The 25261-nt window shown below is 43.9% G+C and overlaps 1 protein-coding gene across 3 annotated transcripts in view; it reads right to left on the bottom strand.

The window, feature by feature from the left end:
• LIFR (LIF receptor subunit alpha) overlaps positions 1-25261 on the bottom strand; it is a 99625-nt gene that overhangs the window by 8341 nt on the left and 66023 nt on the right. For all 3 annotated transcript variants that reach the window (XM_019495964.2, XM_059725214.1, XM_014594123.3), the window contains exons 9-19: positions 23834-23997; positions 22158-22303; positions 15705-15870; positions 15493-15566; positions 14851-15061; positions 10250-10429; positions 8546-8647; positions 7528-7695; positions 4200-4361; positions 3226-3319; positions 7-85 (exon numbers count right to left, since the gene is read on the bottom strand). In XM_019495964.2, coding sequence (XP_019351509.1) covers positions 7-85; positions 3226-3319; positions 4200-4361; positions 7528-7695; positions 8546-8647; positions 10250-10429; positions 14851-15061; positions 15493-15566; positions 15705-15870; positions 22158-22303; positions 23834-23997 — 1546 coding nt within the window. The remainder of the gene's footprint in view (positions 1-6; positions 86-3225; positions 3320-4199; positions 4362-7527; positions 7696-8545; positions 8648-10249; positions 10430-14850; positions 15062-15492; positions 15567-15704; positions 15871-22157; positions 22304-23833; positions 23998-25261) is intronic.

The following is a 25261-nucleotide window of genomic DNA, read 5'->3' as shown; positions in this document are numbered from 1 at the left end:
AGTTACCTCACATATGTTCTTCTGGAACTGCAATGCCTTGCTGTTCTCAGGATTCGGAATATCAGGGTAGAACGTTTCTTTAATCCTTTAGGAGATAAAAGAGTAATTTGGCACAAACTGAAAAAAATGGCTCTGCCAGTTTCTACATTCACAATTCTGAGGAGATTCAGCATGACAATTGGTTAAACCTTTTGTTTTCAAAACTGTAGTGTTGACTGACTATAGGGAAAAGTTTAGATGCTTTCACCGTAGTTTCACATTCATGGAAACACGAAAGTGAATGGCAAATCAGACTGATCTTGTGGACAGGTTGCAAATTAAGTGTATGCTTAATTTAGTGCTCCACTGTTTAAACACCCCCCTCCCCCTCCGTATTAGTTAAGAGGCATGCAGATGTATACTGGTCAAGTGTCAGCCTGAAGTGTCTGCAGCCAGGGGGCTGGACACAGAACCTAGCCCAGCATGCCCCACAGTGGCCAAGTCTCTGGATGTTCCCAAAGATTCCCAAATATGGAGGAAAGTGGTGACTGGCTGGCCCCTAAGATGACCCCAGACTCACCCCCAACACCATCACCCCTCAGCACCCTTGTGCTGGGGTGTCTGCTCAGTTTGACTCCAAGACCAGGGAACACAGGATGGAGCCTTATCAGGTCACTGCTGTGCATGCCCCATGTCTTCACAGCTGGAACAATTCATGTCCCAGCAGTGTTGCTTCAGGCAGAGACTGCAGGTCTTCCACTGCTTCCTCAGCAAGATCCTTGGCCTAGATCACAGCTCTCTGGAAGTGCAGGCTGACCTGCCTTGTTATGTCCTCAATTATGTCTACAGCCTTTTTTTGCTTCAATGCTGCTGCCCAAACTGACATGGCAGATGAGGATGATGCCATATGACATGCCATGGACTCTGGACCCATGTGGAACCAACTCCAAACTGTGGAACTCCAAATTGTGCTTCTGCTCAAGGCAAATGAACAATGACTGATGAGAGCACACTGCCCTAGCTACCTGGAGAAGGAAACTTCTGCAGGTTTTGTGCCCCCTGCATGGAAATCTGCACTAAACAAAAACCTGCCCTTGTACAGCACGTCACCAGGTCACCTCCTACCATGGAGAAGCATGTGGTCATTGACATATGGTAGCTTGCAGCCTCTGAGACTTTCTGGTCCATGGACAAATCTACAGTGGGATCAGCAGGGTGGGAGGCATGTCTCACGATAAGCCACAGTCCTAGCATCTGCTTAATCTGCCTTGTCAGTGTTCAGGAGGTAGTGGTCAAATTCAGCCATATGGGACTTGCAACTGCATCAGGGCCAGTGACAACACCCACAGCACCATTCTGTGCCCTACACACCAAAACATAGACTTCCAAGAGTTTCTTTGCTATGACGCTTCATAGACCAACAAGATCAGTTCTCTGGCCTGATGGAGTGGGGAGAGTGAGGGAAAGTCTGCCCCCATGTTCCCAGCATCAAACTGCTAGTAGTGACTGTTTCCACCACAGCTAATCAGGGATCTGGCACACCCACTCCACCTCTGGTTCATGAAGCCTTATGTAGGTTCCTGGGATGCCCACAAGGAACTGTTTACCTACCCCATCAGCAGCTGTTGCTGGACTGGAGTGTGCCTTTGGGCACCTGAAGATACACTGGAGGTCACTGGGGGCTTCCCTGGATATCATCAAGTGCTATGTGCCCTGTTTTGCCATCTCTGCCTACAGCCTTCATAACATTTGCAAGACCAAGGGGGGAGTTTTCCAAGATGCCTGGGCTGCCATGGCTTCCAAATGCCCAGGGTCACGCTTGTGCATGAAGACCTAGCAGGCAACTTCCAATCCCAGAGACCAAAGGCAGGTATGGGATGACTTGTGGGGTGGGAAGAAGGGGAGGGGAGAGGTGATTTGGGATTGGGCATACATTCCCTTTTCTGTTTTTCATTTAAGCGTTAATTTAATAAACTTAAATTGTGCCTGAACCCTTGAAGTGTGCTTGACTGAGTTGGAGTGGTGGGGGTGAATACTTGAACACCTACATGTTCAGGGCTAGGGGCAAAGCAAGGGGCTGTGCTCCAGTGAGGAGTAAGAACAGCTGGTTTCTTTGAAAATAAAATACTTTATTAAACAACCAGTGGAAAGAGGTTCTTTAAAAAAAAAAGCGCTAAATGAACCAAATCAAAAGCTTCCTTTAAACAAGCAAGACCTTTCCCTATGGAAAAACACCTCAGGTAAATTTAGTCATCTGAGGGGGCTCATAGAGGCAAGCATGTTCCCCAATCACTTTCCCCCTCCCCAGGGTAGTGGGGTATGCCTCAGTGCGGAGGGGCTGGGGATGGTCTTATGATCATGAGAGGGGTCAAGTGAACTGGAGTCACTGTAGGCTGAGGCATCGCTGCTCATACATGCTGCCACGGCCTCAGAAAAAAACAGTGGTTGCAGCACGTCTAAGGTATCCGAGTCCTTCGAGAATGATAGAGTGAGCGCTAGAGTGCTGCTAGGTGTAAGGGCTGGTTGCCTGTGCCCAGAAAAGGCGTATAGGTCCCTGAAGATAATAGGAATCAGAGGGGGTCCACAGGACTGCTCTTGCCACTCACTGTGGATGGGTGCTGCCTGCATCGACTATGCAACCCCAAGAGGATCCATGCCAAGTTACGTCCCCTTGTGGTATGCGGTTATGACCTGGAGACCTGCCATCTCATGCTGTCCTGAGATGCAAATTAAGGATCTTCATTTTGGCCCTGTACTGCTGGTGGTACTCCCAAACTGCCATCTCCATGACTTGTACATACACTTGTACATGGCTTGATTGCACTGGCTTGACTGGAGTACCTGTTGGTTTTCTCCATCACAGCCAAAAATTGCAGGCTAGTTGAACAACTCTTTCCAGCTCCAGTTATTGCTGCACCTGAAGGATGCACTGAATGATGCTGGATCAAACACTGTAGTATCTAAAGAGGTCAAAAGGGGAGTCCAAATAGGTTTCCTGTATGCTTCCGGTCTAAACCACATGTGGAATGGTTTAATTATTATGTGTGTCCACAACTTTACTGTGTGCAACTTGGCCAAAATACAACTTCTTTGCCTCTCTTCCTTCCTACCCCATCATGCAAAAAAATGGAGATGCCACCTTACAAAACAGCTTGCTGGAATAATCATATGCTTTGAGAGGGCAAAGAATTACTACACACACAAACAAACCAGAGCAGGACAACAGAACCAAAGAAGAGTATTTACCATTCTCTTTTTCGGTAGCAGAGGATGCTGGTCACCACCCCAAACACAAGAGCCACTGCCACTGGGATGAGGATGGCAATGATTAGACCCACAGCTGGAGAAACAAATTGTAAAGGTATTATAAGTTATAAAAAAAAAAAAGTCATTAGCCAAATTTTGACGTTTCCCCACGAATGGCACACCCCCATTTTAGTTTTTATTCCATACAGCTAAACGCTGAGTGTTTTTTATACAACTTTACCTGTTTACCTGGCCATTTTTTTTTTTTTAAACTATTCAGCTTGCTTGGCCTGAAATGCACTGCTTTTTTTTTTTTTTTTTTTTTTTAAAGTTCATAATGTTTTTTACCTCCCTGAGCATCTCAGTACTGTTTATTGACCTTGCTCCCTTAATACAAGTGCCTCTTACCTACTGTGCACAGCGTGTGGTTTCATGCACTTCCATGCACATCCCTTCCTGTTTGTCAGTAAACATAATTTACCCATTTGCTACCCTCCAGAAACTCTGTGGCTTCTTGTAATTTTCACTGCTTTTTTTTCGTGCATTACTGCTACGTCTTTTTGAGAGGAATTGAACAAAACTTGAATACACATTTAAAATTCACTACTGACTTTTACAGCTTTAGGGTAGGGGAAACTGGAGCAACTATTTCCTTAGTAGCTGAATTTCCCTCTAACCACACCACTTGAGGCCTTTTCAACATTCACCAAATGTTTGTTACTGAGCTGTCCACTGCAACTATTAGGTGTCTTGAGCAGTTATGACTTCAGAACCCAATGACTAGTTTCAGTTGTTTTTCTTCTATACATTAGTATGAGCTTCATGTTTGCTGTAATCAGGCTGAATTTTTTCTGACCTGCAACAGTTTTGGTGCTGTTTAAATATATGGGATGCAGGCACAGTCTGCTACGAAGGTGAAGAGATCAAATGAGTCAAAGTCAAGGAGCATTAATAAGCAAGAATTTTCAACTTACAGTCTTCTTTTGTCACCACATACAGGCCATTGGATGGGCCTATTCCACCAGCAGTGTAGGCTCGTAAGTCCAACTGATAACTTGTTTTGCCTTGAAGGTCAAGTATTCGCAGCGACTTTTTTGTTAGGTCAGTAATATTCTTTACTTTTAGCTCAGGATGCCCTGTTTTTTTTGCCAGTGAAGAAGGTATATAGTGTCAGAACACGTTCACAAAAAGTCTCAGCACAAAAAGGTGTTCTTAAAAATTTCAAATTAAGGTGGAAAATGGTCTTTTAAATAGGGAATAGATAAAAGTTATCCTGCAATAAACTCACTGTGACTCTAATCTAACAGTGTGTTAAACAGAACAAGGAGTGCATCTTCCCTGCAGAAGTCTAGTTATCTATACTGAAGCTACTCCTCTTAAGTGAAATTAGCAGGAGTGAGAAAAGATGCATTGTGATATAACACTGGATCTGCTACATCCTCTCTCTAGAACTGCTTGTGTCTGTTTGTGGCCTGAAGTTTGGGGAAAGCATCCTGTGGTTTTTAGCAATGGTTGTTTTCTAGCAAATTCTGGGAGAATTTGCCTGTGTTTCTGCAGGAAGACAGAGGACTTAATGCTGTGGATGCTGGAAAAGTCCTCTCAGCTCAGAGTAGTTATGTTAAGAAGTTTATGACCTGTACTAATTCTGGATTTAACCTGCAATGCCTGAATGGCCTAGCCAACTCTAGTTGAAAGCCTCATCAAATTGAAAGAGTTTATGCATGTAGCTAGGGCTGTACCTTTTTTTGTGGGGGGGGAATTGGCGTGACCACCCTGGGTCCCGCACTTTGCAGGGCCCTGCGGAGGTGGGCGGAGCAATGCGGCGATGCCATGTTGCCGCCAGCTTCACGTCTGGCTGCTCAGTACCCCCTGCCACAGAATCCACCGCTGAAATCGGCGTGTCTGGCTGCTCGCCGCCACCCCACCACCACTGAAACTGCCTCCAGCTTCCTTGCATCCAGGGACAGGGCCCCGCACAGGCTGAGTTGCCCTGGGTCCTGCACCCTGCTCAGATCGTCTCTGCATGTAGCCAAGTTGCAAGAGTATCATTTCAGTTGTACTTAAGTTTCCAATGAAGATAAGTTCAAAGATTGAAGAAAGGGGTGCCTGATTGAAAACTGATGCCCAAAATGAAAGTTTCTGCTCAGTGACTAAAAATAATGTGCTGCTTTGAACTACACTACACTTTTTACTACAGACATCACATAACCTTAACTAGCTACATGTTAAGATTATTTCTTCTCCTGTCGCTATGCCACCATGATTATTTTCAAAATGAACCAAACATTTTATAGAGGCATCACTGCCCAAGAGAGAAACATGGAGAGAGATAACACAAGGTACCCAACATGCACTGCACAAAAACACCCAATTACTAAAGAAGGTCCACTGATGAACAGGAATCCAGGTTTTCCATTTCCCACGAAAAAAATGGAGTAAATTGCAGATTTTCCCCCTGGATTTCTCATTTTAGCAGAGAAACCTGCGGATTTTGCAGTTTTGCAGAGACCTCTCTGCACACTGGCAGAGCTCCAGCCTGTAGTGGCTGGGAGGGAGTGGGAGGATGGTGGTCAGGCAGGGGATGCCATGGGCGTGTATATGCAAATGACTGCTGGGCAGCTTGGAGAGCAGCTCCTGCAGGTAAGTGGTTGAGGGGGGTGTGTGGAAATTGAGGCCCTTATAGGCAGGGAGGGACTTGGGCAAGGCTGAGGCTGCGGTCCAGCTGGGCAGTGGGTGGGGATGCAATGAACAGCCAAAGGGCACCAGTGGGGATCGGAACGGGGCCACGGGTGGCGCTGTGCACGCTCAGGGAGAGCGGGGGGGGAGGGGGCACATGCCCCCCAGATCTGTGTTCAGGGTGTGGGTGGGGCAGGCTGCCTACTGCAGGCTTCGACTCTCACTCTGCTGACATCCCCTGGTGCTTTCACAGCCTAGCAGGTGCAACCCAGCACTGCACGGCAAAGCGCGGCTGTACAAGAAAGCTGCTCGCCACTGTGAGCTCTGCACTGCCCTGATGATGCATTCCTTGCATCCATGGGGGCAGCACGAGTGGGGGTGCAGGGTTGTGCTCCTCACTGCTGCCATGCATGTGGGAGACATGTTGCCAGGGCAGCATGGAGCTTGCAGCAGCATGCAGCTTTTCTGGGTGGCTGTGCTCTACCCTGCAGCACCAGGTCCCACCCATGGGCTGCAGAGGCCCTGGGGGAGAGCAGCACGGCAGGAGCCTGAGCCCACAGTGCACACCTGTTCTGCCTCTGCCCAGTACACAGATCTGGGGAGTGCAGGTCCCCCCATCCCCCGGGAGTGCGAGCAGCTGCAGGGAGCCAGCCCCACCTGCCCGAGCGCACAGCAGGCAGGGAGCCAGCTCTGTGCTCTGCTCTGCTGCAGCTGCTGCTGACTTCTGTTGGGGACAGGGGTTTGTGGACCTGGGTGCCTGACCCCACAGCTTTGGCAGCTGGGGGTCCCTCCAGCCCCTCCAAAATCAGTGGCTTCTGATTCGATTCAGACCTTTTAATGGGTCTTCTGATTCGATTCGGATTCAGAGATTTGGCTGTTGAATAGGGCCGAATCTCCAAATCGAATCAGCTACTGAAGCTTTGCACAGCCCTAACAAATAGTTGCAGCACATAGATGTGCCACTACTACTTGTTCCTGGGGAATGCCTGTGCATGCGCACTCTGGCAAGCAGCAAGTTGCCTTGGGTGGGGTAGGGGAGGCTGAGGCCAGCAACTGGATTGGCCCCAGCAGCCTTACTTGAGGTCCTGGGGTCCTCCTGGAGCTCCAGCAGCAGTGATCTGAGTGCATGGAGCCTGATTGGCAGCCAGAGTGTGGCTCTGGCTGGCCAGGCTCCAGTTGTGGGTGGCACATGCTGCCACCATATGCGCTACCCCACTTTTTTCTGCTGCGGGTTTTTTTGACGCTGGACCGCATTGCAAATTCACAGCACAGTGAACGTGTGCATGGGCGGTCTGCGGCAGCACAGATGGGTCTGCAGCACTTCAAACTGCACATGCACACTGGACACATCCTAGTCAAAATAGATTCGTAGCACTGATGAAAAACACCTTATCATATCATTCACTTAAGATATTTAGTAACTTAATTTACCTTTGTCAATCTTATTGACACGATGGCTAGTATTTTAGTCGTTAACCCCCTTCTGGAGTCTTTGGTAGTTTTTAAAGGCCAATTCTGCTACCAAATGCTACTAACTGAATTGTAACTAAACTTTTTCCCTATAAGTGCTGTTCATTACAAAGTATTCAGAGTTCACAGGAAAGTTGAGGAATGGGTTGTATTTACCTGGTTCCAATAACTTTGGTTTTAAAGGATCTTTTTCTCCCTTTGCAAAGAAAAGCAAATATCCCTTTAAAAATCCCTGGCAGTCTTCAACAGGAATGTTTTCCCATTTTACCAATATGGAATCTGAAGAGGTTTCTTCTACAGTAAAATTAGGTGCAACTTTTGGAGCTGTAGGGTGAATTGTGAAAAGATAAAAGTTAACAAACGTTTATCCTAAATTCATGTCAGACCCACATGTTGTTTAGGGGGCTAACATACTCAATAACTGCAATTTCTTCTCTGTCTAGTTTTCTCTTTGACAAAAAGGAAAAAATGCAAATACACAAACACTGCAGATAGAAATAGTGGTTTCTGAAGCCCACACTATAGTCAAAGCTTCATTTGTACAGCAGCACTGCCTTCAAATTAAGCTGATGACAGCTGTACAATCTTATTAGCTGTAAGTGGGAATCCACAGGCATCACCAAGCCAAATCTAAAAAAACTGCTGCATTCATGCAATAAAAGATGGCATAATGTGGGTTTCGGGACCTCTGTTGTTTTTGATCAGAAATATGGAAACAAACCAGCTGGACTACTGTCCGGTATAGAGGTCTGGGCCTGGCAGTTGGGAGCAGAGAGGAGAATATTTTTTCCATTTGAAAACTGAACAAATCAGTCACAGAAGAAAGAAAGATACTAAACAGGGAACTCCATGATAGCATTTATTGAAAATTACTTTTTGGGGTTGATATCTCACTTGAATTTGTTTACATTTTGACTCTGAACATCAGACTATCAGTTGTCTTTTCAGAGATTAGAATAAAAACCAGCTACATTGCAGAAAAGGGACAATTACTAGTGTGAATAGAAACACAGTAAAACCCCTTTATATCTATACATTAGGGGATGTAAGAAGATGGGTCTGTAAGGAGATTCTGTTCTCTATCATCTAATTTTTCTGGTGAAACCTCTCTCAGATTAATCACATTTATTTTATCTTGTATTTCTAAAGGCTCTTAATAATAAAATGGACATACCCAATTCTTGTATGTATCCAGTTATGTTTTGCAATAACTGATATCCACTGGATTTACAGGCATAGAGAGAAAAATTGTATCTCACACCAGGCTGAAATAGAGCTGCGAAAGAACACTGTCATTGTTAAAAAGGATTTACTTAACAAAAGTTGTACTTTTAACTTTCACGTGCCTATTTATGTAACTGCATTAAGTAATAACATCAATAACTTGACCATATGGTATGCATGTATAAATATTTTCCCTATTTTGATCCCTCTAAAAGCTGGGTCACTGTGTATAGTTTGGAGTCAGTAAACAATCTGGATCATTCAAAGCAACTTGGAAGTCCTAAACAAATAATGTTCATAAGAAAATCCTGGAAGTGGCACAAACAGCTGTTTACCACTTTAAAACAGAAAACATCTGTGATGCTACCACAGACGCTCACCCCCAAACCTTCCAAAGCTGTCTTTCTCCTTAGATACGCAATGGCCAGATGACTCCTACTACAGCACTGTGATTCGGTGTAACTACCAACTCAAACCTTGAACTAAGCTTGATAAGACATATGTCCTTGTTCTCTTTTTAACACAAGGGGACAAAATTGCAATGTCAAGTGCCCTCAATCATCAGCAAAGGTGCAGGAGGTATTCAGCTACATACTTGGTAGAAACAAAAGCGTAGGCCTTGAACCCACATTTAGTTGCACAGAGGCAGGGCCCAGGACTGTGTGGAGTTACAGGGAAGCCAACTTTGACTTTGGATAAGTATAGGGGTCTGCCTTCAAGAATCTCATTGTAGGACTGAGGCCAGAGGTGAATTTGTTAATCTGATACCAGTAGGTATCATCCCACAACACAAGAAAAAGATTCTAGAAATTGGAGTCTAATGTTCAAATAATGAACCATGGATGCCTGCCTAGAATAAGATGCTCTCATTTTGTGACAGCTACACAGATACAATAATAATTCAAAAGGTAAGGAGCTCATATATCACAGATCCGAAAGTATTCTTTCAGATGAGTTATACCTGAACCAATAAAAGCAGAAAGCTTATTTCAGAAAAAACTTTCCTGTATAAACAAGTCTAAAACACTGATTCTAGAGTGGAACTTTACTTTTAATTTACTGATTTTCTAGCAAAGTCTGTGCCCTCTTTCCTTGTTAATTTCTTTTCTACTCAGTATCTCTACCATTGTTCTCAAAACAGCAAACTTATTTTGATTTCTTAATCTGCTCACCAGCATCTAGATACCTGGAAAGTCCCCTGTTCTACAAGAGTCAATTGTTTATGGCATGCCAACAGATGGATATTGCCCTTTCTTACTCGGTTATAGGAGACCAATGCATTAACCTGATACCCCTCCCTTCATAAATGTCTGGGCAGCCCAGGGCTGCACTTAAAACCTGAAGGACATGTCCTCATTTTTAAACATTTTACATCAGGCTGAAGTTTGGGCTTCAGCTACCTTTTCTGCACCTCTAAAACATTCTGCAAGTGCAAAGAAAACAACAGTAATTAAATCCAGATGTAATAGTTAGATACCTCAGATCATGATGGAATGGTAAAAAGAAATCTTAGCCTAGAAATAGAGTTTAAAATAAATCCAAGCAGTATCTTTTATCTTTTTCATTGATACTTTTCCTGTTTCATTTTCAGAGACTACACACTATCGAAGCTATGAATTGAAAGGTTTCTGTAAAGACACTGATTATATCTCACCAGATGTTATCACAGCTTCTGTTGCATTTGAAGGAAATGTTTCCCAGTCCACACTATAGGGTTCACACCCAGGAGAACGACACCATTTTACTGTATAGCCGCAGTTAACATCGGGGTCAGACTGCCAAGTAATGTAAATTCCACTTCCTGTTGCAATTGCCTGCTTTGTCTTGACATTGTCTGCAATAAAAATAGTGTATACAAACCATCAAAGAAGTCCTACACATTTGTCTTTCATTCAACCTACAAGGAAGCCTTTGAGCTAGAGTATCTAGAAAACCGGATACACAAATGCACTGAGGTCATTCTAGAAACTCAGACTGGACCAGAGGAATTTACAGAGTCAATGCACATCTTTTTGAAGCATTATAAACCACTCAAATGTAGTCTGTGCTGAATCCTTTAGCAGGGCTAAAACAAATTCATGGATTTGCTTTAATCTAAACTGGGGGTGTCAAGCTCATCTGGCCCTGCAGACACAGTGAGGATCTCTGAGCCACTCTGCAGATCCAGTTGGCCACTCTGGAGCCAGCGCTCATGATTGGTCTGAGAGGCAGGAAGGGGGGTGTCACACAGCCCTGGGCAGTGTGCATCACCCCACACTGGGACTCGCACTGCCAGCAGTACATGGGCTGCATCCAGGGGCTGGCATGGGGCGTGCGCTGCATGTGGCACCCCATCGGTCTGGCCCCAAAAGCTAGGGCTGGTCAGGACCGGGCACCAAGTTGTCTGTGGGTGCCAGAGTCAGTGCTGGGGTGGCCATCATAGAGGACAGTCTGGTTGTCCTCTGTCTTCTATTGATTGTTCTCAAGAGAGAACAATAGAAGACAGAAAGGCATCGGGTTTCGTATCAGTAGAGGACAGTAGCAGAAAACTGGAATGTCCTCTACGGTGGCCACCCTAGTCAGTGCCCAGGGCTGTCCAGCGGGGTACCACATGCAGTGTGTGCCCTCTGTCAGCACCCTGGACTGTAGGCAGGCAGTGCAAGCCCCAGGACAGACCTGACATTTGGTGCATGGGCTGGATCCAGTGCCACAGGCAGTGCTCATGGTGGTGGCACCAGGTCCAGCCCAGATGCCAGACTGGCTCTGCATGCTGAATGTGGGGTCACTACAAGACCCAGGAGCCGGGTCCAATCCACGTGTTGTATATTTGACATCGCTGACCTAAACGGACACCAAATACAGCAAAAACTTCTAGCCAATTCCTTTCATCCATCCATTTTAGGGTTTTTCTTTCAGTGATGCCACCCATTACTGCAGCAATCAAGTCCTTCCGTATGGAAAAAAAAAAGGGGAGAAGGGGAAAAGTCAGACTTTGTAGAGTCTCCATGAAGTTTGGCGGACTATGTGGAATCTTTGTTATCTCCCTTCTTGGGGAAAGCCTCTGCCTAGGCTAGGGTTTTCTTATCAAATTCATAGATTTATTTACTTTTTTGGACGAGGGATGTTTGGACTCAGGGCTTGAGGTAAAGGAGTGTCTAACACCACATAGTTCTTAAAATGGAAAAGCTTTTGCAGTAAACTTGAATTGAGGGCTGAACTTAAGCTAGGCAGCCTTATAAAAAGCCCCCTGGGATGAGAGGGCAGTAAAATGAGCAGTAAGCAGAGAACAGGGGCTCTGGGATAAGTAGCTCAGGTCTGGGACTGCCTTGAGGAGGCTTTTCTTGTGCTAGTGACTTGGTGTGGTTGAATGGTGCTAAACTGTTTGCCTAGTGCCTGGAGTGGGGTCCCCCCCTTTGGGTGTGATTGTCGGTTAGTCGGTCGGTCACCCCTTCCTTCTTTCTCTCTCTCTTTATTTTCTTCCCCCTTCTGGAGCATTTCACTGAGTGACAGGGCTGGCTCTGGGTGAGGCTAGTTTAGGCAACTGAGAGTTGGAGCTAGGATAGGCAGCCTTATAAAAAGACAGCTCCAAGCAAACCATTGAAGCAGTGAACACAATGGCAGCAAACAGAGGGATTTTGCTTAGGGAATTTGCTGTGGCAGGGAGCCAGGGGGCAGAAGCCTATGTGCCTGTGTGGCACAGAGGCCTGGTGTGGGTGCTTGGAGCACAGGTTCTTGTGGTGCATCTTTTCCCCCTAATATCTCTTCCCACAGTTTTTTTCTTTCCTTATAGCCTCTCCACCTATGGCCAACATTCAGTGGGATCCAACAGGGCTAAAGGATACCCCCTCCAAGAGTCACTGCAATAACTGCAGATTTCATCATATATTTTGATGAACATTGACTTTTTTCTTTTTTTACTGTCCTAAATCTTGGTCCCTATCTGCTGAGATGACCTCATTTTATACAGGGCAGACAATCATGGCAGAGTGAGTTGAAGGGAAAGACCAGTTTTTAAAAGTTTGCCAAAAGAAATTGCTTAACACCTTGCAGATAATCAGGTGACTATTAAAGGGCCTGTAAGCTCCACATTTGATGTGTGCTGTCAGCCAACAAAACTAAGGCCCTGACGAAGAGATCATCGTTGAATTGCTAATTAAGGTAATATGAATTTCATGTTTTCCCAAATAGAGATAAATGAAGAACAGAACAGGAGGCAGCCAAACACTCCAATTTAAATTATTGAAATACTTGGTTTCAAAGATGTAAATTCAAGGAAAGCACAAGTCAAAATGCTATTTTCTATACTTGCAGAAACACTCTTATTCCAAAACAAATATGTGTAGGCTAAATTAGTGTAGTTTTATGAAACAGGTATTTCTTTGAAACTTTCTGAATCTTGGGGTTCAGCAGGCTCAATAATATTTTCACTGCAAGAAAAGCAAATGGAGCATCATCTTGAATGTGCATTATTTTGCTGTAATCTAAAAGAGCCATATTTCATCAGCAGCACAGATTTTACAGTATTAGTGTGCATGCAAATATCTGCATAGATAGATTGCTTCTCCTGCTTGCAGATACTGGTGGATCAAATAATTCAGTGCAGTGTTTTGCTTCCTGTTCAGTTCTCCCGTAAAACTGCAAAGTACAAATCTCAAGTCCAAGAAATACTTCTCTCTTGTGGACATTAAAAGCATTTCCAGACTGTACAGCATGCAGCCAGAAGTGACCATTTATGTGATACCGTAAGCCAGTTTAGTGGATGAGTCATGCATGTTTCAACGACTGCAGTCAGTGACTCAATTAATCCTCTGCACTGACACGATAGCCAAACCAGAACGAGTACACTGTGGACAGCACCAAACGGAAGTTCCATCTTCCAAACATTCTCTTCCCAGAAATAAGCTATGATAATCGCACCGCTCCAGCTGTTACTCTCACTCATATTCAAGAGAGATGAAGTATCCAGAGAGCCCTATTACATGGCAGCCAGAATTTGTCACTGTCTACCACGTGGAGTTATTACAGTTATTCCTTTAATTTATCTGTCCTGACCAATTACTGTTCCTTCACATAAGCAGTAGTAAAATACCAGGTAGCAGGTACTTTGCTACAGCACAAGGATAGGATATCTAGCATGATAATGTCTGTCATTGTGAATCCTGTGCAATCATATTCAGTTATATCCAAACTACAGATCTCAAAGGGAAAAAATTGTCTGAAGAGACTGTTTGGTTTTTTTTTCTTTTGAGAACTTGATAACTTTTTGCACACAAGTGTGCAAGTGTGACCCCACCACCCTGATTCCATCTTCACAAAGCAATGTAAGGGCAGAATATGGTGAGCCTTACCAGTGGGCAAGGGAAGTGGGAGCTTACAAAACACAGGCTCTTCAGTGCCACTACAATTGCAATGCAGGGAGGGGGGGGAGCTGGCAGAGGCCGGATTCTGTACTCTTGATGTGCCAAACTACCCAGCTGGCTGGAACAGTGACGGGGAAGAAAGCTACATCAGGCCTAAAACTAGCAGAGGCTGCTTTTCCCTAGATCCTGGGAGAAGCAGGAGGCATATTGCAACACACATCACAATGTGGTACACTGTCTGTTTCTGGAGCAGCAACACAATTGGCATTTACAGCAAACCCAAGCTGGAGTGCAACGTGCTCCCTTCACAGATAGTCTAGCCCTCTACTATTAAGGCCACTAGCAGGCTGCACAAACCTGCCTTCAATATAAGCCCCCACTTTTGACACAGTGATTTTGATAACCTTGTCATTTAGCTCAGTTAATGCACTCCACACATAGGATGGAATGAGTTTCTAAAAAACAATTCCTGTTAGAAATCTCCCAGGGAAGACAGGAGTTAAAAAGCTATGCAGCACCAACATGATTCCCCTGAAGGAAGAAACTATTTTTAATCTCAAATATTCATCAAGTCTGTTTGGCTCAGCAAGAATACGCAGAAATAAACAGAACCACCTAAATGTTAAAGAGATCTGTGCCAAAGATTTAGCCTCTCCCTTGTTATTCCTGGGAGGTCTCCAGAAAACTGCAAGGCAGGCTCAGAGCCTGTAACTGTAACCATTGCCTTCTGTTCATACGAAGAGTATAATTAAACAGGTGAAACACTGGTCTAAAAACAAACCAGAAACTGTAAACTAAGAAAAAAGCACTCTGTCATTACACGCACAAATCAGCTAAATTCTCCGATAAATCAACCAAATCAACCCACCTCAGCCTTTTCACACTCTGACTGTTTTTAATAGTTTCAAGCACTCACCACTCGGAAGTTCCACACTAGTTATCCTAGAAGGAGGGGATGAGCCTGCTCCATTTTTGGCTACAACACTGATGTTACAGTCATTTTTTCCAAGTTCGATGTCGGTGCTGTTTAAGGATGCAGGGATCTCCTTGGATTGTACTGCTGTATCCAGATAACATGATACTACATGGGAGTGTATTATCCCATTTGCTTCAAGGAGAGGTAGTGGCTAAGCAACAGAGAAAGAAATTATGTTTAAAAACAAAAAATGCATTTAAAAACAAGACCTAGGATGATACACATCTAATGGTTAGAGTGTCTTACCACACAAAAGACTGAAGACTGCAAGAATGGGTTATGAGTTAACAAAAGTACTTAGGACATCTATGACCAAGGAATAAATTTAAGAAAGATATTTTGTGGGCAAATTTATTTAACACATTAGTAATTAACAGAGAGATATAACTATAGCAACAGAGGGAGAGGGAGAGCACGAGCGCACGCAGGCGAGCACCTTTCTAGGATAACATTTTAGTGTGGGGCAATAACTGCCTCATTAAATTAGCACTATTAAATACTGAACCTCAATCAGATTATTTCAACTATAAACTTAGCACACTCCAAAAGTGCATAAGAAAACCAATTAATATAAATATATACCTTCCAAAAGATTTTTACTACATTTCCTCCAACAGAGCTTCTCTCTCTCCAGATATCTGGTCCCCTCACAGGAGCTAAAAGGAGATTTATTAGTGATATGAGACAATTTAATATGCAGCAATAAAAATGAAGTATTGTACTTGACATTAAAGTAAGTGGTGTACACTTTCTATGTTAGATAAACATAATAATAACAACTTCAATAAACTTACGGGCCTCCCATGTTGTCCACTGTTTTTTCTCACTCCAGTTACTCCATTTCCAGAAGTGGTCAGCTGCTGAACAGCGCACCCTGAATGTGTATGCAGTATTTGGATGTAACATGTCCAGCTGAGCTTCATAGCAAGAATTTACTGTCCCATATACTGTGACATTGTCCTGTTAAGAGTTAATAGAAGGAAAAAGAAATCATATAAAATTCTATAGTGTTATACTAGAAACAACACCTAAAAATAAATCTGAAAACAACTACAGTATGAATGATGAATAATCAGGACCTATATAATTTCTTATATCTACAGCAGGAATCTCTAACATGGCATTTTGTGGATGTACTCTATTCAAGGAGGGCAAAGATAACGTATAAAAGAAAGCCTGCAAGCCAGGGTGATAAATGGGAAAAAAGTAAATATAAAAAGGAAAATGCACGTGTAGTCACCATTAGCCAATAACGGTTTTTCAGATGCCTATCAGAACAAATGCAGCCTGTTCTAGAAATTCAAATACTGATAATTGCTTTAACCCATGTCAGTAATTGATGGTGTATCCCATACAGCATCTGAAAAAAAATTCAATCAGATGTTCACAATGAATGTCACAAAAAAGGGGCAGATAAATAATACCCCTCCTTTCTAAAAACATTGCATCAAACAATCCACTTGGGCAATTGCAATGTCTACCAGCAACAATATTCCTACTAAGTGCTCCTTGTTTCTTCAAAAGATATCAAATACAACCCACGTCTGGCTTCAATATCTCCATCTATGCAGTTTACAGCTGTCAAAATGCAGTAGAATAGTACATTAAGTTGCACATATTTCTTCAGTTCCATGGTTGCAGTGAAAAATATGAGCCTAGGAAAATATATATATTACACCCTTTTTTTTTTTTTTTTTTTACTGAATCTAATTATAACACACATTTATCCTGGCTGCCAAGAACCGTTCTCTAAAATGAATTAAGTCTCTAATCAATTATGTATTTTTCATTCTAAATTTTAAAAAAAGGACAATGCCAAAAACTGCTCTTCAGGGTAGAAAAGCTTTTGAAAATGCTAGCAAACTGTTTTTGTAGAATCCTGGCTCTTCCTTTTGTATGTTTTTATTTTTAACTACACCTTGTTTGCCACATATATAACGGTGTAGTGAAGGTGGTAAAACTGCTATGCCTTTTGTAAAGTTGTGAGATGTGTGCCAACAGCACTGTCAAGTGCTCCAACAGCACTTAGAGTCACCTCCAAGGAGGATTATTCTGCACTGGTCCGGTCCTGTAGGGAGCAGACCAGGAAAGCCAAGGCTGCAACTGAACTCCAGCTAGCTTTGAGCATCAAGGACAATAAAAAGTCCTTTTTCAGATATGTGGGGAGCCGGAGGAAAAGCAGGGACCCCTGATGAACCAGATGGGGCAACTGACAACTGACGCCCAGGAAAAAGCCAACCTATTAAATAGGTACTTTGCGTCGGTCTTTCATCAGTCCCATGGGACGCCCATGCCCGCTACGGGACGGGGAAGTCCGGGTGAGGGTGATCCCCTGCCCTCCATTGATGCTGACTTTGTGAAGGAACATCTTGAGAAGCTGGATACCTTCAAGTCAGCCGGCCCTGACAATCTTCACCCCAGGGTACTCAAGGAGCTGGCAAGCATCATAGCCCAGCCTCTAGCACGGATCTTTGAAAACTCTTGGCGCTCTGGTGTAATGCCCGAAGACTGGAAGAAGGCCAACGTGGTGCCTATCTTCAAGAAAGGGAGGAAAGTGGATCCGGCTAACTATAGGCCCATTAGCCTGACTTCTATCCCGGGGAAGATCTTAGAAAAGTTTATTAAAGAGGCCATCCTTAATGGACTGGCCGATGCCAACATCTTAAGGGATAGCCAGCACGGGTTTGTTGCGGGTAGGTCTTGCTTGACCAATCTCATTTCCTTCTACGACCAGGTGACCTATCACCTGGACAAGGGAGAAGAGATTGATGTCATATATCTTGACTTCAAAAAAGCCTTTGACCTGGTTTCCCATAATCACCTCTTAGAAAAACTGGCCAATTGTCGCCTTGGGTCCTCCACGATCCACTGTCTGGAAAACTGGCTCCGGGGTCGGACCCAGAGGGTAGTAATTGATGGAAGTCACTCATCGTGGGGTCCTGTGACCAGTGGGGTCCCCCAAGGCTCTGTCCTTGGACCCATACTGTTCAACATCTTCATTAATGATGTGGACACTGGAGTCAGAAGCGGACTGGGCAAGTTCGCTGATGACACCGAACTTCGGGGAAAAGCATCCACACCAGAAGACAGGCGGGTGATCCAGGCTGACCTGGACAGGCTCAGCAAGTGGGTGGATGAGAATCTGATGGTGTTCAACGCCGATAAATGCAAGGTTCTCCACCTTGGGAAGAAAAACCAGCAGCATCTTTATAGGCTCAGCAGTGCTATGCTGGCTAGCACTATGCAAGAAAGAGACTTGGAGGTCATCATTGACCACAAGATGAACATGAGCCTGCAATGCGATGCTGCGGCTAGTAAAGTGACCAAAACACTGGCTTGCATCCATAGATGCTTCTCAAGCAAATCCCGGGACGTCATTCTCCCCTTGTACTCGGCCTTAGTGAGGCCGCAGCTGGAGTACTGCATCCAGTTTTGGGCTCCACAATTCAAAAAGGATGTGGAGAAGCTTGAGAGAGTCCAGAGAAGAGCCACGTGCATGATCAGAGGTCAGGGAAGCAGACCCTACGGTGACAGGCTGAGAGCCCTGGGGCTCTTTAGCCTGGAAAAGCGCAGGCTCAGGGGTGATCTGATGGCCACCTAATAAGTTTATCAGGGGTGACCACCAGTATCTGGGGGAACGTTTGTTCACCAGAGCGCCCCAAGGGATGACGACTAGGTCGAATGGTCATAAACTACTACAAGACCATTTCAGGCTGGATATAAGGAAGAATTTCTTTACTGTACGAGCCCCCAAGGTCTGGAACAGCCTGCCACCGGAGGTGGTTCAAGCGCCTACACTGAACACTTTCAAGAGCAAACTGGATGCTCATCTTGGGCATCCTATGAACCCAGCTGACTTCCTGCCCTTTGGGCAGGGGGCTGGACTTGATGATCTTCCGAGGTCCCTTCCAGCCCTAATGTCTATGAAATCTATGAAAATCTTACTCATTCCTATCTGCCAACTATTTGTTTTTTGCCGCTATGGTTAATACTTGTTGTATTCAAACTACCAGTACTTTTAATAATGTTAACACAAAAGCTACCATCTTTTAAAATGTCAGAGAGGGAGAAAGAATATCTTATAATACAAAAATGCTGTAGATAGAGACTTGCCACATTCACTACAACATTAATTTCCTTGAATTAAGAGTGGTCATACATAGTTTTAATATTAGTTGCATCATATTTTGGGGAGCTTGCCATATTATACAGCACTTTTTCAGCTGTGTAAACAAAGAAAATTTAATAGGAAAAACTAAAAAGCATGAGGCATATGTAAAAAGACCAAAGATCAGAAAATACAAGTATTATAAAACAGTTTTCATTGAAATGCAGAGGCAACACGTAGGGGGTGCACATGCACCACCTACAAAAAGACAGGCAGTCGCTGCTCACCAGTCCCTCCCCTCCACTGCTGGAGTCTGCGGGCGATCAGCAATCACCACTGGCGGCCGCCAACAGCATCCATGGGTGGACGTTGACCCCTGGTCAGTGCTTGCCACCCCTGCCCGCCGCCGCCAGCACCGGTGGCATCTGCGGGAGCTCCCGCTTACTGCCACCATGCTCCCACTGCCGTGCCCCCCCCAGCCGCTGGGGGCACATGTCATTCATGTCAAAACGTGCACGTTTAAAAGCATGCCTTTAGCTGCCACGCTGCATAAGTAGATTAGGTAAAAATTCTTTCCACTGAACACAGTAGGCTTTGGGTCAGGTTTCAAGCAAATAAAGTTGGAAGCAGTATTTTGGGGTTATATTTTATTCATAATAATGCCTTAATTCCCACCCTGTACAAACACAAGTAATTTTTAGCGTCTTAGCTCAGCAGTGCTCAATAGGCCTGTGCAAAGAGGCTAGTATTTGCTTCGGATTCAGATTTGGCTGATTCAGGGGACGGTGATTCGATTCGGTGATTTGAATCACTGTCCCAAATTGATTCGGCTAAATCTGATTCGGAGATTCAGCTGCTGCCAAATCTCCAAATCATACAGGCCCATCCCCCGGCTGCTCTCCCAGCCCAGCAGTGGCTGCCCCACCCACCCCAGCTCCCAGCAGTTTGAAGGAAAAAAAAGAGCCCCAGCTCACCAGGTGCTCCCAGGTGGGAGACGATCTCCACTGCTCCCCAACCCCACCCCCCGCTCCCCCAATGGCTGCCCTGCCTGCTCTAGCTCCATCCCTTTAAGGAAAAAGAAAACCAAAAAAATCCTGCACTCACCAGTTCCTGCCTGGTGGGGGACGATCCCTGCTGTCCCACACCACATGGGGGGCTCTTCCATGAGCCCCACAAAGCCCCGAGGCCACTGCAGGAGCTGGTGAGTTGGGGGGGGGTTGGTTTTTTTTTTCCTTAAAGGGCCAGAGCTGGGGTGGGCAGGCAGGGCAGTCATGGTGGGGGGGGGGGGGGGTCAAGGGGCTCATGGCAGTGCCCCCCCACATGGTGTGGGGCAGCAGGGGGCAAAAGGGATCACCCCCCCCCACCAGGCAGCATTGGTGAGTGGGGGCTTTTTTTAAAGCGCCAGAAGCTGGGGTGGGCAGGGCAGCCATGGGGGGGGGGGAGGCTGGGGCCCAGCAGGGGTCCCCCCATGGTCCCTTCCCTCACCCCCTACTTACCAGCTCCAAGTCCAGCTCCAGCTCCCTGCTGCAGCAGGCAGGGACTGCCTGAATTGCTGAAGCTCTCTGCATCTTTTCCAAAGATTCAGAGAGCTTTGAATTGATTTGGACCTTTTTATTGGTCCCTGATTCAATTCAGATTTGAAGATTCAACCACTGAATCAGACCAAATCTCCTCCGAATTAAATCAGCACCTGAAGCTTCGCACAGCCCTAGTGCTCAACCTTCTGGCTTCATGGGTTAGATAAGTGATGCAGGGCCAGTTGATGGGCCAGACCCATGGGGTCACCACCAAGATTGGGCTTTGCACTGTCCAGATCCTGTCTCGACATCACCTGGAACCCAGCAGATCATGCCCTATATTTCGCATGAAGGGCTATGCTATCCACCCATAGGGCTCCCCATGGGTCTGGAAATTTCCCAGCAGGGGACTCAGAATCAACGCTGCATCCACCACTTACCCTCTACTAAAAATTGGGCCTATGGGGATCCCTGTGGGCCAGATAAAATGGCTTCACAGACTGATTATGGCCATTGGCTAGGGGCTGAGCATCCCTGTCTTAACTTAAAAAGCTATGGAAATGATAATGTACAGCCTCAAAATGGGGCAAATTGGTTAGGTGTCAGTGTGCTGACATAATACAGCAGCATCACAAGGCACCGTGGAGAGTGTGAATGAGGCTATAAGTAAGTGAGGTAAGCTTTTATAATGGCTAGTTGCAGGGGGTGGGGCTCAGACAGGACAGCTCTATGGCAAATGTATTTTTTGAGGAATCAGTGAACACTAGTATCAAGCTTTGTGCCTCTCCAACTTCAGCTGAACTCTTCAGAGTTGGCTTGTTTTTCCATCTTAACTGAGAACATCTCAGAGAAAATGAAATACTTTTTTTTTTTTTTAATTAGGAATGTACAGGACTTCAGGAAAAGATTTTAGTGGCATATGCAGTTCATCATTCATAAATTAGTAACAGGCTTGACAGGCCAATTTTGCACACACATTCACAGTACTTGCTAAGAGCACAGATTCCATATTATACTAGCTGTGAAAAGTATCTGGAGTCTTCAAGACCAGAAACCTGAGCAACTTTAGTGAAATTTTGAGAGCAGCTGCACACAGCGTTGATGTGTGTTTGAGTGCTGTTTATCTTCCAGAGACACAAGCATAAAGACTGTTGCCAATAGTGACAACTTAATGAAAATGATCATTTTTGCACAAGCAGTTTTGCAACTTTATCAGCATAATTCAAATAGCATGGCTAATTTTAATCCTGTGTAACTGCTCAAAATGACCAACTTCATGCTGGTGGCAAGGATATCTTGGGGGGGAGGGGGGGGGGGGCCTGATTTCAATCCTTGCTGCTCACATAGTTTCTGGACCATTGTGGCTACAACATCACTCCAATGCTACTCTAGCTTCACGTTGCCAGTTTTGATCTGGTGCTGTGTAAATAAAGAAAATTAGTAATTCTCTGTTAGCACAGAAGATGGGATTTCTGATAAATAAGTTAACATTCAACTTAATGGTCAGTATGACATGCTGATTCACCAACACATTTTGTACCAAAAAGAAAATGCAGGTAATGATTTTAAGTAAAATGATCCACATTCTAGCAGAACAAATGCCCCTGAAAATAAACACTCACCAGTTCCGGTTCTGAATGACTCTTGCTAATTTCAATTTGGCACAGAAGCTTAATCTGAATAAAGTTGCCAGGTAAATACCAAGACACATGGGCTTTTGTTGGGCTTTCACCAGTGACAGTGAATTTAGAAGGAGTTTTTGGATGAACTGAAAAATAAATATAAAACGACAATTAGCTAGGTATTTTGCAGGGAGGGGTTGGGGTGGCAATTACAGAAGATGACAAAACATGTATTTATCTTTAGTTCTGTAACGAAAAAATGTTTCTCTTTAAAATACTCATAACAACTCAGGAGAGAAACAGAACATTTATCAGATTAATTATTATGACAGCTGGCTGTTGTGAAGGCGCACACAAATTTTGCCCATGATGAAATTTCTGGCTGACAGCCACAGAAATAGTTTTACTTAGGGCACAAACTTTAATTGTCATAATGGAATCCGTGACAAGGAGCTAGAGTAAGGAACAGCATGGTATCATTCCTCTTAATTGCTATTGATTTTGTTACAAAGGAACGGCAATTACAAGGAATACAGTGGTAGTTTTGCAAGATCATATTGCAAGAGCAGGAGAGTAACAAAGATGGACAAAATAATAATAATTAAAATCTCTCTTACAAAATTGAGCAGCATAAAATTATATAATGTTATTTCCTGCCCAGTTCCTTTCATTTCCTCCTCCCCACCCTCCCCCTTTTTTAAAAATAATTTCCTTTTCTTTTTGAAGGCTGACAATAGCAGTGAGGGATTCTCACTACTGGATCTACTATTTTAGGGAAAACACCACACAGTGCACATACAAGCTCTCTAGCTTACTAATAGATGTGTATGTTGTGTCTGAAAACTGCACAAAGATGATACCAATGAGGGAGAAAGCAAATGGAATGAACAACTAGTAAAAACGTTATTCTTTAATGTTACTACTTGTACAGCAGCCCTGCGTTCTAAGTAGCTGAGGATTTGATTCCAGTATTACCTGACAAATTGGCAGTGCTGTTGCAAAATTAAAAAGTATAGGGCAGTCGTAACTGGAAAATGTATTCAAATACAAATTATATCATAAACTTTTGAATGCAATTTTTGATGTATTATTTGTCATTAGTTTTCAAAAGGAAAATCTGAAGACTGCAGAAATATAGCTCTATGTACAGGTCTTAGGGACATGGAAGTGTAAGTGTTACATTTTACTGCTATTTTGTAAGGCTCAATCTTGCAATGACTTATGCAAGTGTTTAACCTTATGCCTCATGAGCAGACACTTAAATCATTAGATCACAGTCAGAGTTTATAAGGTTAAGATTGCATGCAAGTCTTTACATAATAAAGTTCTAAAGAAGTTGAACATTTAATTATTACTGGAACACTTTCTTGCAGGTAATCGACATCAAAGTAGATAGCACTAGTACTGAACAGGGGATCAAGGCACCAGCTATTAGACCTCCCTGCTTCCCTAACATTTGCCAGCACATGCCTTAGTAAATATGATTTTAATCATTTCCCACCTATTTGATAATTCAAGCCAATGACAGAAACAAATTACAAATGATTACAGTAATTATGAAAATTCTAGCTGGAGCAGCACCTCACCACTAGACCCCTATTATTTTAAAAACACATTTCCTGCACACTAAACCTCCCCTTGATCTGTCTTTTTGGCTCAGTACATCTAATTCTCACCTCTTTGGTTTATATCAATTGAAAGTGATGACTCTGTTTGACCAACAGGATTGAAAGCTTGTAGAGTGAAATTGTAGATATTTTGAGTGGCAAGCACTGTAAATACGCACACATTTCCCATGGTATTTTCAGTTACTCTGCAGGTACCATTTCTTCCGGATATTCTGTAATAAGGGGAAGGCAGGGATAAAGAAAAAAAAAGTGTCTTAATCTTTTAACATTCTACTTAATGGCACTAAATTAAGTTTCTCAGTACAGATTTCAAAGTATGACACATCTCTTAAGGTTTTTGCCACATAGCGGTCTTGCATCATGTAATACTTTCCCCCTAACCTTGACAAACAGTGTATTTCTGTGCTTTTATGCTACTACAGGCATCACTTTCCTAGCATAATGCTTTGACCATATCATCTCCCTGCTCCCCCCACCCCCCAATACACGCACACACGCACACACACACACACACACACTGCATTTGAGACAGAGGCTAAAAGCGAGTTCATAAAGTCTGTCATGGCCCAATCCTGTCCTCCCATCTATTTATATTATATTGCATTCATTTAGCAAAACCATGGATTACTGGTCACTTATTTAAAAAAAAATCCAAACAGAACCTTTGTTTGAATTGACCAGGCTGTCCCTTATGCATAAGAAGGGTTCCTCAACTACCTATAAAACTATTTTATTGTTCTTCAAAATTGCTCCTGAAGACATCAGTTTTGTTAGATGGCATGATTCAGCATATTCAGGCAGTACTTGCTACATACTGCATTAGAGAAAAATGAAGGATCTTCATGTTTTCTTGTGCTCTCACATCTATATATCTATTATAATCTTCTACTGTACTTGACTATAAGCTCTTTAGAGAAAGGACAGCCTTTGTACAGTGCCTACCACAAAGGGACCCTGGTCAACCAGGTGATACTGTAAAAATGAATAAAGTCACTAACAAAAGTCTTAGGAAAAACCCATCCTGTTGATATTATATTGCAGGATAATAGTACAATCCTGGGACTTTATTTTCAAATTTCCAACTTGTCTATATTTCATATGCAGTTTATAGCTTGTAGAAAGATAAATAAGATGCTAAACCCACAAGCAGAGAACTAACCTGCACAGGTACTGGGAGCCTAGCATAGCCAGGCCTCAGGCTAGAGTAAGACTTAGATGAACTCTAGTTATACGACTTGGGGTAAATAGAAAATATGGTGAAGATGACATACTGTGTTCACTTGAATCCAAGATAACCTCCCAATAATTAAACACAGAAAAAAATTACGCAATTTTCCATGTATAGAAATTATTGGAGGCTCGTCTTAAATTTTTCTGTCCGTCTCCTCCACTGTTGCAGTGGGGAAAGCAGTGGCAGGGTAGTAAGTGGTAGGGCAGGCAGTAAGGGGAGGTCAAGCAACTTAACCCCTACCCTTT

Source organism: Alligator mississippiensis, chromosome 3, assembly GCF_030867095.1.
Source record: "Alligator mississippiensis isolate rAllMis1 chromosome 3, rAllMis1, whole genome shotgun sequence".
In the NCBI taxonomy this organism is placed as follows: Eukaryota; Metazoa; Chordata; order Crocodylia; family Alligatoridae; genus Alligator; species Alligator mississippiensis.
This window is presented reverse-complemented; position numbering and strand designations above follow the sequence as displayed.